The sequence below is a fragment of the Poecilia mexicana genome, unplaced genomic scaffold, assembly GCF_051168715.1.
Source record: "Poecilia mexicana isolate PSO_F unplaced genomic scaffold, ASM5116871v1 scaffold_7, whole genome shotgun sequence".
Taxonomy (NCBI): Eukaryota; Metazoa; Chordata; class Actinopteri; order Cyprinodontiformes; family Poeciliidae; genus Poecilia; species Poecilia mexicana.
The window spans coordinates 24,222,470-24,237,019 of NW_028263376.1; the positions used below are offsets into that span (position 1 = coordinate 24,222,470).

Genomic DNA, 14,550 nt, shown 5'->3' on the forward strand with positions numbered 1-14,550 from the left:
AAGGAATGTTATTTGAAATGGGAAAAGCTACATATGTCTAAGGGTTGTAAATACTCACTGAGTTTGCTAGGAGCAGTTGTGGCTATGTGCTAACAGCTGAAGGAACTACAAAAACACTCTTTTGTTCACCTATGCAAAAGTTAAGTCAGCGCAGGAGCTCTCTAGTCTCCAGTTCACCAAGAGCTTCATGCATGGGGTAGGTAACACTTTTAATTCTATATAATTTAATCCTATAATTTGGATTATTTTTCTTGTTAATATATGTTATACATTTTATGCATATATGTAATTTTTTATATATATATATAAAATGTATATCAACAAGACTCATCTCACCCACAGATAAGTGAGATCAGGGTTACAGACTGTAAATAAACTGGCAGTTTTAAACTGTATTAGTTGTGATTAATATGTCTACATGAGTACAATATTTGCTGTAATGTTGTCGTGATTGTAATTCCCGAAGCTCCGCCCCTCGCGCTTAAAAAAGAACCCAAACCCAGTGACGTTTTGTTACAGTTGGTGTTGCTGGGGACTGACACAGTGAAGAAAAGAAATGGCGATGCTCGGAGGTTTCAGCTCAGCACAGCCCAAGAAGAGTGTCCCTGACGGGAGCAGCGACGTGTCGGATTTCGTTTGTCCAGTTTGCCTTGAAATTTTCGAGACTCCTCTAACAACACAATGCGGTCATACGTGAGTATTTCGTGCTAATTTTCCCTCTCCCTCCCCCTATCCCACGTCTGCTACCACCAACGATGCAACGATAGCAGTTAAAAACAATGAGAGAAAAGGGGTAGCGTGAAAGACATTGTTGGATAAAGTCTCAAAACGTTAAGCGTTCCTTTGTCTGCTTTTTGTCGAGACTATGCTGTTCTACTTTGTTTCTAAAATTATATGGAAAACCCCATTAAAACCTGCTAAATCAGTTTCAGTTTTGTTTACATCAAGAAGGAGGCCTCAGTCGGGACATGTAGTCTTATTTTCCATTACAGTGACTGATAGAAGTGCTATAAAAGACTACAACTCCCTGCGCTTTCTTGAGTTTGGTACTTTCCTTTGATTTTACGGGAAGCTCATGTCAGTAGCATAAAAAAAAAGAAATGACTCCAACAAAGTGTGTGAATTATTAATAAAAGAATAAACAAAAGCTAGATTTGAATAACAAAACCCTAACACGTATAATAGTCAGTTTATTTCCTTCTGACCACACCATTATCGCATTCTTTCCTCTGTTTCCTGGCAGGTTCTGCCAGAGCTGTTTGCAAGAATGTTTGCGTCCACAGAAGCCTGTGTGTGCTGTATGTAGGACAGCTCTGACCAACTGGACTAAAGCTGGTGATTTAGAGGCCCTCATCCACTCGTCTGTGGCAGCTTGCAAGGGATGTGGAGTTCAGGTAAGATTAAGTAAAACTCTAGTAAGCCAAGACTATCGCCAGCTTCATGTGAAATGTATTTGACATTTGAGGACACCTGGTGACTACGATTTCTATGTTCAGTTTGAAATTGTAATAATTGTGTTACTTACAACAAAGACTGTCTTCTTATAAATATAACAAAGTGGTATGTTATTTGTTTCCTTACAAGGTTGGCCTCTCTCAGATGAGGAGCCACACAGCTGCCTGTTCAAAATACCAGGAGTATATTGAGGAGGGGGTGAGGAGCACTGCCCAAAGTCAGCCTGCCATTATCAGGTGAGGGAAATGCTGCACAATCTTTGTTGTTTCAAGCTGGAGGGAAAAATCATACTGCTTCACACTAAATAGAAGAATAAGAAAATATTTGTATCTAATGATAGCCTTATGTTTGGTTGAATAAATGTAGGACTGCACTGACATAAACTGTGACCTTAATTTAGGAGCAGTCTTGTTGTAACCCACTTCTACATTGCCTGTTGCAACTCCATTGATTAGAATGCCACAAAAAGTTGCACACACAATGTGGATAACCATAGCCTTGAGAGGATTGTGAAGGATGGGGGCTGTAAATTCACAAACCTTGGACCGTGGCTGGAGTCCACCACCCAGATGCATCTGGGACATGGGGTAGCGCTTAACCAGAAACAAGGTCACAAGTGTCCTCTTCTTGGATGAAAGTAAATTTAGCATTTCATTCGGTCCTGGCATCTGGGGAATTGGTAGAGAGACACAGATTCCAAATTTGTAGAGGTCCAGTGTGAAGTTTCCACAGTGAGTAATAAGTTGGGTTGCTGTGTTATCTGTGGGTGTTGGTCCAAAGCCACTGCAGATGGAAATTTTAGAGCACTTAATTCATCCTTCTATGTGTTCTGTTGATCACAGTATCACGGAGGTTAGTTGGTCAGTTGATTCTACTGACACAAACTATATAGAGAATCTATTGACAAAGATTAGAGACAGCAGGTCCAACATTGCAGACTAGCTGAAGGCAGCTATTGGAGCAGCCGGGGCTTCCTGAACATCTCAACACAGCCACAGGCTGATTACCTTCATGCAGCACTGCACTGAGACATTAATTTGTCCAAAAGGAGCCCCTAACCGCATAATCTGGTGTTATGAGATGTTCTAATGTTCTGAGAAACTGAATTGTATGTCTTATTAGCTGCGAACTGTAATCAACATTAAACAAGTAAACACTTGAAATGTTTACTTTCAAGTAAACATTTCTATACTATGTATGTAAAGAATTGATCAGTTTCAGCTTTTTAGCTGAATTACTGGAATAACTGTTCAATGATATTCCAATTCAGTAAGATATCCTTTCAGACATTTACTGTCTCCTTGCCCTGCGTGTTAAGGACAGTCAGCAGGAGGAGTTATAACCGAGCCTTATCAGAACTGTGCGAAAGGACAATACTGCATACACACTCAACTGCAACAGAGATTATGTAATAAGAGGTCTATGGTACCAGTAAGCTGTTAAGTTATCTGAGGGTGTATAAAAAAAAGAAATAAAAAAAAAACTGGGATTATTTTTTTGTTTTTAATCTTAGAAGAAACATTGGCATGGATGTCTGTAGGATAAATAATGCCAACAGTTAAATTGTTTGCCAAGTGATTCCCTCACTGGTACTGTTTTAACTTTTAGTGATGGAGAGTTCAATACTGATAGAACAGGCAATATTCAGCTTATTGCCTGTTCTATAGGCAGTATTCGCCTATAGAAAATATTTCACTGAAATTGCAAAATAACTTTTGTTATCTTGGTTGGTGAGGCATCAGCATTATTCCAAAGTAGTATTTTGATTCTTTTTCTCTTTGGTTTGTTTTATGATTTTTTTTTTTCTTTTTCCTAAATAAATGGTGAAAAATATTCACCTAGGATTTTATGAGCAAGAGTTTGTATTTTATGTTGATTTGGGTCAGGATACAGTTGGAAAAATTGTATGTAAATGTTGCAGAAATACCAGTTTGTTGATTGCACCGATTGTGAACTTCAAGAAAAACTGATGATAGTTGAAGTTGTTGCTCTTCTTTTTATACAGTCAATTCATTGACACCATAAATAAAAGCTGCATTTTTGTATTTATTGGAAACATTATTATTACCGGTATTATTTTTTTTTTCACTGCACAGTTGTGCTTTTTAATTAATCCATGGAACAAGCGCATTGAAAGTCTGTATTTTACAGGTATGAATTTAATCTTTTTGGGTGTAGTCTGTATGCAAAGAGAGGTTTAAAAATAGAGGTAGAAAGTGCTGGTACTAGAGAAACCTGCCCCGAAAAGGGAATTTGAAACAAAGTTCTTGACGAACTGGTATTGTTGCTTAGAGTTAAATATTTGGGGAGTGAAGAAACCAATAAGCTTAAGGCATGGAAGTTTCAGAATATTTTGCAGAGTAAAAAGTAAATAGGAAAATACACAGTGTTCGTACATTTAAATCCCTTCTTGGTTGAAGCAAAATGTAAAATGTGCATTATAACAAAAGTGAAAGTAAATCTGCTTTATTTTCTGAGGTTGTATAATAATCTGCTGGTGTTGTTAAGTGGCCATCTTTGAAAGAGCATTGGCTCAGGCAAGAGACTAACGTTTAAAGCTTAACGAGCACCAGTAATCTTACTGTATCCTGCTTATTTAAAATGCTTCTTTTAAATAATCCATTATTTATGTCAGAATTACTGAGGTATAGAGTTGCTAATGAAGTATTTATTTAGGTCATTTGGTAACAAAGAAAAAGTACTATAAAACAAAGCAGACTCATGTCTATAGCACAATTCACAAGTATACAGTTTACCAGGAAAAAATGAATAGCGTATAAAGAAAATGACAAAAGGAGTATATTGGAAGCATAGAAGTATAATGTATAATTAAATGGGTATAGTGCTTCTTCTCGGTGTGGAAAAGTGTGGCATTTGATTTGAAGTATTTTCCAGGTCTGGATAAGTGTGGAAAAGAAAATGGTCTAAGAAAAAATATTTGTATTTCTAGGCTCTATTCCCCATCCTATAGTCTCTGACTTCGTTTAATCGCCCCTTTCCTTTTGTCTCCTTTTCTTCCTCCTCCTTGCATGACGTTCCCTGTGACTCATGTTTCTTCCTCTCCCTACTTTCCTCTTTTTCTTTTGGCTTTCCTTGCATTTTCTCCTGTCTTTCTTTCCCCACCTGACTTTCTTTGAGTCCTTCCTTCCTTGTTTTCTTCTGTCCGTCAATGTGTTCTTCACCCTTTTTAATGCTGCCCTCTATCCTTGTCATTCTTTTCTTGCCTTTATCTTTAGCCCATTAATTGTGCCCATCCTTTCTAGCATTTGTTCTTCTTTCCTTCTGTCTTTCTCTTTCCTGTCTTCCTTGTATCCTCCTTTTCTCATTCTGTTTCTTTGTTCCTTCACTTCTATTGCCTCTTTATATTCTTGGTGTTCGTCCTTGTGTTTCTTCTTCCTCTCTCTTTGCTTTCTTATATCATTCCTTTTATCTGTCTGTCTATACATTTCCCCTTGTTCTTCCTTTCTCACTCCTATTTTTGGTTTCTTTCTTGTGTCTTCCATTCCTTCCTTTTTGTCTGGTCTATGCCTGTGCCATACATAAAAGTTTTCTCATGTAGCTAGTGACTGCCATGTATTTTATAAAGAACTAAATGTTTGGGGAAACTCTGGGAATTTAAGTCAACTATGGCTTTTGTTTTTACGTGAAAAATGATGCACCATCTCTTCTGTGTTACTTCATTTGTTGTCTTCCAGAAGTTCCTTAGTTTAATTAATAAACTGAATTCATAACAAATTCAGCTTTACACTCCAGTTTGTTGTAATCATGGGTAAAAAGACTGATCACAGAATTATTTCTGTTCCCGTCCTTCAGCCCGGTCCCAAACCGCTTCACTTTCTCCTGTCCCTTCTGCAACTGCCAGAACCTGGATCAGGACAGCCTAGTTGAACATTGCACTACCCAACATGCACGGGATACGCGCCAAGTGGTGAGAACTCCACAAAGTTGTGTGATCCTTTTTGGTTTTTTTTTTTTTTTTTCTCTTTAATCATGATCAATAAATTGTTTATTGTTGCTCTCATTTTGTAAGGTGTGTCCTATCTGTGCCTCAATGCCTTGGGGAGACCCCAACTACAGGAGTACTGACTTTTTCCAGCACCTGAAGATCAGACACACTTTCTCCTATGATACTTTCGTTGTGAGTACACCATCATCAGTAATAGACTTTGGTTTTCAACTAATTTCTTGTGTGATGTTTTTTCTTTTTTTCTTTTTCTTTTTTCTTTTCTTCTTTTGTGGTGTTCTGCAGGATTACGCCACAGATGAGGCCACCATGATTCAGGAGGCTTTACAGCGTTCCCTCATGGACAAGTGAAGTGTGAGGAACAATGTAGCAGCAGGGAAAGAGGAATCCAGAGAAGAGAGCAGGAGATTGTCTTGGAAAGACAAAAAAAAAAAAAACACACTGTATCATCAACTTATCTATCCAGAGGACAGTTGTACTGAATCACTATGGATAATTATTATTTAAAGGGCACATTGGGTTGCATCTTCAAAATCTAAAAGATTTAAAATAAAACAATAAATAATGGTATGTGATTGAAACACATTGTACTGTTTGATTTAGGGCTGGAGTGTTTCCAGTGTGATAATCCTTTATCTTCCCCTCTACTGAGTCTGTGTTCTTTGTAGTTAGTTTTGCATCACTTTAACTACTTTTCAGCCATTTATTTAGTAATAATCTAGTGTCGTACAACCAAAAGCTTTCAAAGTTGTTGGGACGTGGGGGCGGAGGGTCAGTACTTGATCTCATGAGAGGGTTCGACCACTAGGTGGCTGAATATTGCCAACAAATAAACTTTATGAGGGAATGTTGTCTAGCAACAGTAATAATGTGCTAGCCAAGAAAGACTGTGCTTATAAAATAACCACCTCGAGAGAGAGACAAAGGGGTCTGTTTAAATCTATGCTGTTTCTGGTTGGAGTGTTTTTTTTTTTTCCATTTTATTTCCCAGGATGTGCTGAAACGGATAATTTGTGTAGGGTCAAATGGAACCAGAGATGGTGTGGTTTGCTTCATTGTAATGTTCCTCCCTTTGTGTCTTTGTGCCTTCTAGTAAATCTTATTTCTGACTTCCAAAGTTAACAGGGCTAATCTAGATCATCCTGGGGACTAGGAGATCCAAGAAGGTCACCATCAATTAGTTGTGTGGGTCATTTTTTCCCCCTAATTTTTGTGTCGGTTTCTTTGGCCACCAGGGGGCACTAGAGTTCTACCTTTCCCTGACAGTTCTAGTTGTGACAACGCTAGATCAACCTAGATTTCATTATATGAGTGTTTTTTTCAGATGCATTTTCATTTTGCTTTTTGGTTTTAAGTGCATTATACGACGGCATCACAGATATACAAAAATAGGTTTTAGTGAAATAATTTAGTCCTAGTGAAAATACAATGAATACAACTTTAAATTACATGGTGAGGTATTATAACTTTAAATGTAAAGTGCTGTGACGTGTTGCTGGAATAGAAACTCGTAATAATCCAAAATACATTGCTTTTATATCTTCAAAATCTTAGTTCGTATATCGAATGCCACCCAAATTTTGCTTGCATGCAGGGTTAGAAAATTCCAGCAGTGGTTTGTGTTTTCTGGGGCTGGGTAGGGTTATTTTTATTTTTATTTTTTCTTTCGTTTTACCTGTATGCTTTTGCATAATATTTTTATTCCAATAACTTTTGATGTCTCAGATCAATTTTAGACTGTAATTCAAATTTTTACATGGAAGCAATGCATTTTTGGTTTACCAACTGATACGTGAATATCCTTGCAAGCAGACTAAGTAGCTCCCATACCGAACCTTTGTGTTTTTTTTTTTGTTTTTTTTTTCTTCTCTTATCTAGTGTTTGGTCCTACTTATAAGGCCTGTTGTGAAAGTTTTTGTCCCCCTCTGATGTAGTCATGTTTTTATTTTACTATGTGTTTCTAATGTGAGATATTTCCCCCCCTAAAATATCACACACACACACTTTTCTCAATATATCTTAGTTTTTCTTTCATCAGCCCTGCTGTCAGGGTGTGCTAAGTCCCAAGAAATTAAAGATCTTTAATTATTTAAGCTTTGGACTCTGATATCAGGTGCTGTGATTTATACCTATATGTATTGGAGGTGTGTTTGTGTGCGTTTCAGTCACTGATTACAGTGCATTGCAAATGCATTCATACCAATTTATCTCATTACAGCCACACCCCTCTATGTAGTGATCTGGGATTTTATGTGATAGACCAGCACAAAGTCATACTTTAAACTCAAGTACTGACCCCATGAGTCAGTACTTTGGGGTATGTGTGCACAGTTAGTCTACAGTTTTCACCATTCTTATTTATAGTCTTGGTCAAGATCATAATCTGTGAGCATTTTCAGGTCTTGGATTTTGACTGGCTTATTCTAACTAGTAGATCAGTTGGGTGTCTGGTGTGTTCCTTGATTTTCATAATGCCCTAACACCTGTATATTTTTCCTCTTATTAACTCATAGGCAGGTTCATTGGAGGGGCACCAGACTAAAGGAAGCTGAATACAAATGCATGTCATACTTTTCAGGACTTTTTTTTTTTTTTTCTATTAAAGCCATGTGTCAATCTGAAGTCACACCTGTGTGCTTTGTGTTCCTTGGTTTGGCTTTAAATGTGCAATATGTGGAAGTTGAAGTGGCACAAACGCATTACAGTACACATGTAAAGGAAATCAATGCAAGAAAGAATAGTCATGGTTAGCTTTCTCTGTTTCTTCCCTGCTTCACAGGGAAGAAACTATGGAAATAAGAGCTTTCTATAAACTTTTGTTTTATTTTTAAGAAATGAGGACATCATGCTAACAATGTTCTAGCAATGTAACAACTTGCTGATGAAACTTTGGCTCTTCAGTGTACACTGTCCACGGGGAGGGGGGATTCTCCCATCTCTTTCCTTTAGAGCCTTCTGTAGCTCTAATCACTGCAGCTTAATAATACTACAGCTTTATAGCTCTACAAAGAACCTTATAAACCTTATGTTTTCTTACCCCCCTCCAATCAGGTTTTTGCTCCTGGCAGACACAGGAGTGATGCTAGCTGTGAGAGAACTAACGAGACACTCGAGTGCTTCTGGGCAGGAAGGAAGTCGCATGGAAAAACATGGCAGAAAGAAATATTTCTTGTCTGTTTGGTGGTGCCGCCTCAGAGGGAGAAGGGAGCTAAAGGTGGCGAGAGAGAAAAGGAAGAAAGCACGGGGCAGGGGGGGGAAGGAAGAGAAGGGAAAACATTAAATAAAAATTTCATAAAGTTCTCTGTGTTGTTTCTTTGATGAGAGCATTAGATGGTAGAGTCTGCAGGCTCTATTGAGGCAGCAATTAATGCAACATGTGCCCAAAGGGATGACGCTGAATTGTTTTGGAGTAAGAGTACAATGCCACTACTAATCAAGACATTTCTCCACAGCTCTTGTTTTCACCCAGTGCATTGTTCTTGTCTGGCTCTCCTTTGATGGTTTAAAAGGCAAAGTCATTCAATTTGCATGATTTAGATCCCTGAAACCGGTCAGCTTAAACAGGCAGAGCAGGTACAAGGGCCTCGCAAAAGAACATTTTTGGATCATACACAAAGAACGCTTTCTTTCTAATTCAGACTGTTTCGGAAACATTCCAGTAAACCTGATGTGGAGGTGGAGGAGCTGTGCAAAGTATTCGCCTCCTTGGATGTTTATCTTTGTTATTGCTCTTACAAATCAATCAGGATTTAAAAAAACATGCAAAAACAGATTTCTACAAAATAAAGACAAATAGAAAATATTTTATATACATAAGCACTTAAATATTCAGCCCTGTCAAGTAAGTATTTAGTAGATGCACCTTTGGCTGCATGAGGTGTGTGTGGAACGTGGACAGATCCTAATCAGGATTGCATATCTGGACGCTGAAGCCTAACTGCATTCTTGCACGCTCAACTGTTCAAACTCTGTCAGGTTGCACGGAGAACAGCTGCCACATATCACGTCCTGCCACAAATTCTCCATCAGATTGAGCTCCGGGCTTTGACTGGTCCACTCCTGAAAATGTAACTTCTTGTCTTCAAAGCATTTCTCTGTAGCTTTAGCTTGATGCTTTGTGTCGTCTTGCTGGAAAGTAAATATTCTCTTCCGGATGGAAACACCTCAAGGATTTTCCTATATTTTTGCTGCATTCATTTACATTCATATGCACTGTAGTCCTTCTGTTTCTTGATGATGTAAATAACTGAAGTTCAGGGGATGTTTGGTGCCTCAGAGATTTTTTTTAAATATCCATTCCTTGACCTGTACTTGCCAAATTTTCCTTTGATTTACTTGAATCAATGGATACAATAACAATAATCTGTTATTGTATCCATGAATACTGATTAACCAGTGAAAGGACTTCCAGATACAGGTGTCTGTATACTGTAATCACTCACTGCACTCAGCTGATCTCCATTCTACTCACTGTGAGACACCTAACACTTATTGGCTGGACCTCTGTTGAAATAGGTCAGTCAATTTAAAGGGGATGAATATTTATAAATATTTATTTTATCTTGCATAGTATTATTCAGTTTTCATTATTTTTGTAGAAATCAGTTTTCACTTTAAAATTACAAGGGTTTTTTTGTCAAAAAAAATTGTATTTATCATGACTAATTTGTAAAATTGGTAAAAGAGTAAAACATTCAAGGAGATGAATACTTTTTTATAGACACTGTAGAACAAAACCAGGTAGAATAAATTCTTTCTACCACAAGTTACTGTCAACGTGTCCATTTATGGTTTTTGGAAAGATATCACATTATAGTTTGAGCCAGAAATTTTACACTTATTAATTGAAGAATTTGACTTTATGCTTTCAACGACTTTTCTTTTTTCAGTTAGAGCAACAGCATAATGACTTTAAAATACATTTGGGTGAACAAGTTTGAATTCAGCTGTACATTTTCTCCACTCTATCTATGGCCCCGATATTAAGGGCTAATTCAGTTTATTTCTTTAGGGCTAATTCACAAATGTTATTTCGAGGCACTTTACAAGACAGACGGATCCAATTTCCATCCACAAATATAAAGTCAAATCAATACAATCATATAGAGTCAGATTGAATTATATTACATTCAGACTGCTTCCTAACACAGTGCAATCAAGATCATTTTATTCTGTCAATTGGTAAAAGGTTTTCCTTTCCAAGGAAGCACAGTCAACTGAATTGAGTCTTTGATTTACCCATTCACCCTCTAATATTTGGATAAACGTCTCTAAGCAAGTTGCAGGAAACCCACAAATTCTTTGTAGCCGCAAATTTGGTGCTGGCATAATTTGGGCTGAATAATTTAAATCCTTCTTTTCAGAGCTAATTTAAGGCACTGACTTGCCTCATATGCTCAGTATGCATATATTTTTAACATTAGAGTCAAGAATAATTGTACGACAGAGGTGCAATGATCAAAATATTTTAAATAATGAAGGAATACTACCTCAATAAACTTAAACACATCACAATTTGTTTTGTTAAGCTCTTCAGGAATGACCTTGACCTCAAGTGTAAAATAAAATGCATGGGATATGAATCAAAGTCTGGTATATGCCAAGAAAAAAATTAGTCCTAACATTTCAGTTAAGAGGAATTATTAAATATTCCACCAGACTCATGTCAGAACTTGGTCATAGGGCAGACAAGGTGCTTCTGACTCTCTCTCTTGTCTTGAGTAAGAGAGAGAGAGAGAAGCCCTGGAAAGTTCAATCTGTTAGTCCATTTCTCAAGTTTTGCTGAGGCAGATTTCTGGGATGAGATGCGGGGAGTGTAAGATGAGAGCACTGGGAGTTTGTTCACCGAAAAATTCCTCAAAGTCAGGAGAAACGGGAGGAGCGGGGATCCTGATCCAGGCTGCTGCAGCTCGGCAGGTCTGTCCTTTCAAATGTTTGCACAGAAAGTGCCAGGGGGGCTTCCCCAACATCAATGCGAGTTCTACACCAACTCATCTTCCGCTTTTAAACTCTTAACAAGCGCACCCCCCCACCCCCCACCGACACTAGCCACGCATGCATACTCCTTGCGTTGCTTGCCTGAGAGCATCGACTCTTAACTTTGATTTAGTATCGCCTGCAACCAGCCTGGCTCTGTATCAGCTGAACTGAGTCTTGTACGTCTTGTGTGAGTGTGCAGAAGTTTGTTCCCTTTAAAATCTCCAATATTATGACTTCAAGAACTATAATAATCTTAAGATTCGTCAGCATACTTATCTGGCAATTCTAATTGTTCTAAAGAGAACAAGAATTGTTGATGAATCTGTTTGTTTTTTTTTAAGTCATTTGTGAGCTGTTGCAAAATTCCAAAACTCACCGTCTTGACATAAGAAAAAAGAGAGAAGATTTCTCCTTGAAGTAAAACTGAATATGAATTGACAGAACTATCAGGAGAATTGCTCATTATTTATTTATTTTAAATCCTTACAGCCCCTGTGCTAATATTTAAAAGTTCGGCCCTTTGGGGTGTAACAGTGGGTGGGGTTACGATGGTCTCAGGCGCATTTATGCATTCGTGTGAGAATGTGTCACAGAAGAATCGCAGGCCAAGTGAGGCGATTCCATCTTAATTTTATTCCCCGTTCCCCATGCCCCTGTAGACCTACAGAGATGTGCATGGAGGGAAGCGACGCCTAGGGCTATTATTCTCCCATTAATTTTTCCATTTGAAATCAAACCTCAGTGGGCATGCATGAGGGGATAAAAGGAGGGGCAAAGAACTGGCGAGGGGATAACCTCATCCGGAAGGTGGGATGACTGTTTGTTGTAGCTGCAGTAATGTCCAATAGGGGAGGCAATTTGACTTTCACAAGAGTGCTTGCTTACTTGCCAAGACTTTTTCATAGCTTCCTCTTTTTGCATGCAAAAAAAAGGACAACTACAGTTAGATTTTCACTTCACATGGTCATGAACAGTGCCTTACAAATTATTCATACCCTGTAGACTTTTTTTTTTTTTTTACATTTGTTCATGTCATGATGCAAACTTCCATGTCTTCGTATTGGAATTTTATGTGATAGACCAACATGAAGTAATGCAAAGTTATGTAGTGAGAGGAAGAACATATATGGTTTCCAACATTATTTATTTATTTTTTTATAAATTTTTATTTATAAAAGCTTTAAAAGTGTGTTGTATTATTCATTCCCTTTACTCTGACAAAATTTTGTGCAACTATTTGCCTGCATTGGTCACAAAATTTCTAGGCAAAGTGAAGGCTTCGGTGGTTTGCAGGTGAACAAACAGCATAATGAAAACCAAAGAAAGGGACACAGTGGGTGACACGTTTAAAGCAGGCGTGCACCGATTGCAGTTTTTTCTGGCCGATTGGCAGGTACCGATTCCAATTTTGGCCGATAATCAGTTTTTTTTTATTGGAAGTGTCACAAAACTTAGCAAGAAATTTGCTGAGTTGGCAGCAGTGGAGTGACTATTGTTAACTGCAAACGTGCAGAGGTGACCAGGTGGGCCGGTCTATCAGTCAAACCTCTTTCACAGCAGAGCAGAAGAGGACAGTGACTCATTTTTTTTTACCTTTCCTGAGACAGAAAAGATCGATGGATAACATTGGTTTCACATGTAAGTATCGGCCGATCGCTTATCTCCCGAAATTAAGAAAATCGATAAATCGGTGCACCCCTAGTTTAAAGCAGTTTAGGAATGTAAAGTCTGTTTACGCATTGAGTTAAATATATTCATCCTTTTTGTTTCACTATTTCACTATTTTGTGTTGCCGTATCACATGAAGTCCACGCAAAAACTATGGACATCTTTAAGTTCCTACCACAGCTTCCTCTCAGCACATGTTCAAGGGAATTTATGTGTCTCAAATTCCTCCAACTTACCTACACACACACAAACACACACCTCCCCTCGACCTCCCACTTCCTTTGCGAGGGTCCCCTTCAACTCCAGTCCCTCATCTCCACCCAGTTTTCCTCGGTGTTTCTTTGAAAAAGCGCCAGCGCGTGCTTATCTGTCAATCAGATGTTGTCCTGTTGTGGCAGTGACGGAGGCGTTGGGGTTGGGGGTGGAGGGTGGCTGCGCTGGTGTCGGCGTGATGGTGGGCATACATCTCCAGCAGCGTGCGGGCTGGATTTGTTCGATGATTAACCAGGCAGGTAGTGAGTGAAACTGCTGACAGCAGAAACACACTGACAGCTGATTTGAAAGACAATGGCGGCGCTCCCTCTACTTAACTTGTCACGGCAGTCAAAGCACCTTCTCAATTAACTTGTGACGTATCTGGAAAGATGGAGGGAAATATTGTCTAGATCAACACAAATCCAGAAAGGTTTATTTTTGTAGGTTTGCACAAAAATGTTATCAACAGGTGAAGTAAGCCAAGCAGATTTTTCTTATTAAAACTGATCAAAACATGTGGCTGTTTTTTTTTTGTAGTTTTTTTTTTTTTTTTTTTAATGTTTTGACCACAGTGGTTCTTTTGTCAATTAGAAAATCAGAGCTAGAGCAACACGTGAAACAAAGCAGAGCATCGTCTGTCTCATAGATTGATAGTCCAAAACTTCCCAATTATTAACCGCCCCTGTAGTGTAACAGTTGTTCTCAGATCTATTTACCTCCCTCCACTTCCTGTGCTTTGTACCTTGTGTCTTTACAGAAGGGAATGGATGATGCAGGCAGATCTGTCAGTCAAACCACACCCCCACCCCACAGTTAAGCGGTGTCTGCTGTTCATACACCTCCACCGGCTCTGGTTCCTCTTTAGCTCAATGAGTAACTAAGCTGCAGGTACTGAATCAAACTGCTGACAAGCACGTGAAGAAGAAAGTGGGGGGTGGGGGGTTGGAGGGGCCGTAGGTGGATGGACGGAAAAATAGAAACTGAGGGGAGGACAGAGATGACAATAGCATCATTATACATAAGATGGGTCCTTCTTCTGATCGTCCAGCAGCAACCCCACCCCACTCTGCCGTATCATTTCTCCTTCTCACTCCCTAAGTGGCATCCTTTGATGGTCTGTCCCCATCTCTCATCTTGTCCTTTTAGACAGATGGGCTCTGTCAGTGCTGTCATCACTGCCCAGCTAAACATTAATGACTTACTCGCCTGTCAAGTGTTGGCAGGGCGGC

General features: G+C 38.7%; 1 protein-coding gene across 1 annotated transcript; it reads left to right on the forward strand.

Moving 5' to 3' along the window:
• Positions 1 to 501: 501 nt before the first annotated feature.
• On the forward strand, positions 502 to 8,041 carry rnf114 (ring finger protein 114). The gene is made up of 6 exons (XM_014989196.2): positions 502 to 693; positions 1,244 to 1,394; positions 1,585 to 1,691; positions 5,269 to 5,383; positions 5,486 to 5,593; positions 5,705 to 8,041. Exons 1-6 carry the CDS (start codon positions 557 to 559, stop codon positions 5,768 to 5,770), a joined length of 684 nt encoding a protein of 227 aa, XP_014844682.1. The 5' UTR covers positions 502 to 556; the 3' UTR covers positions 5,771 to 8,041.
• The last annotated feature ends 6,509 nt before the right edge of the window (positions 8,042 to 14,550 follow it).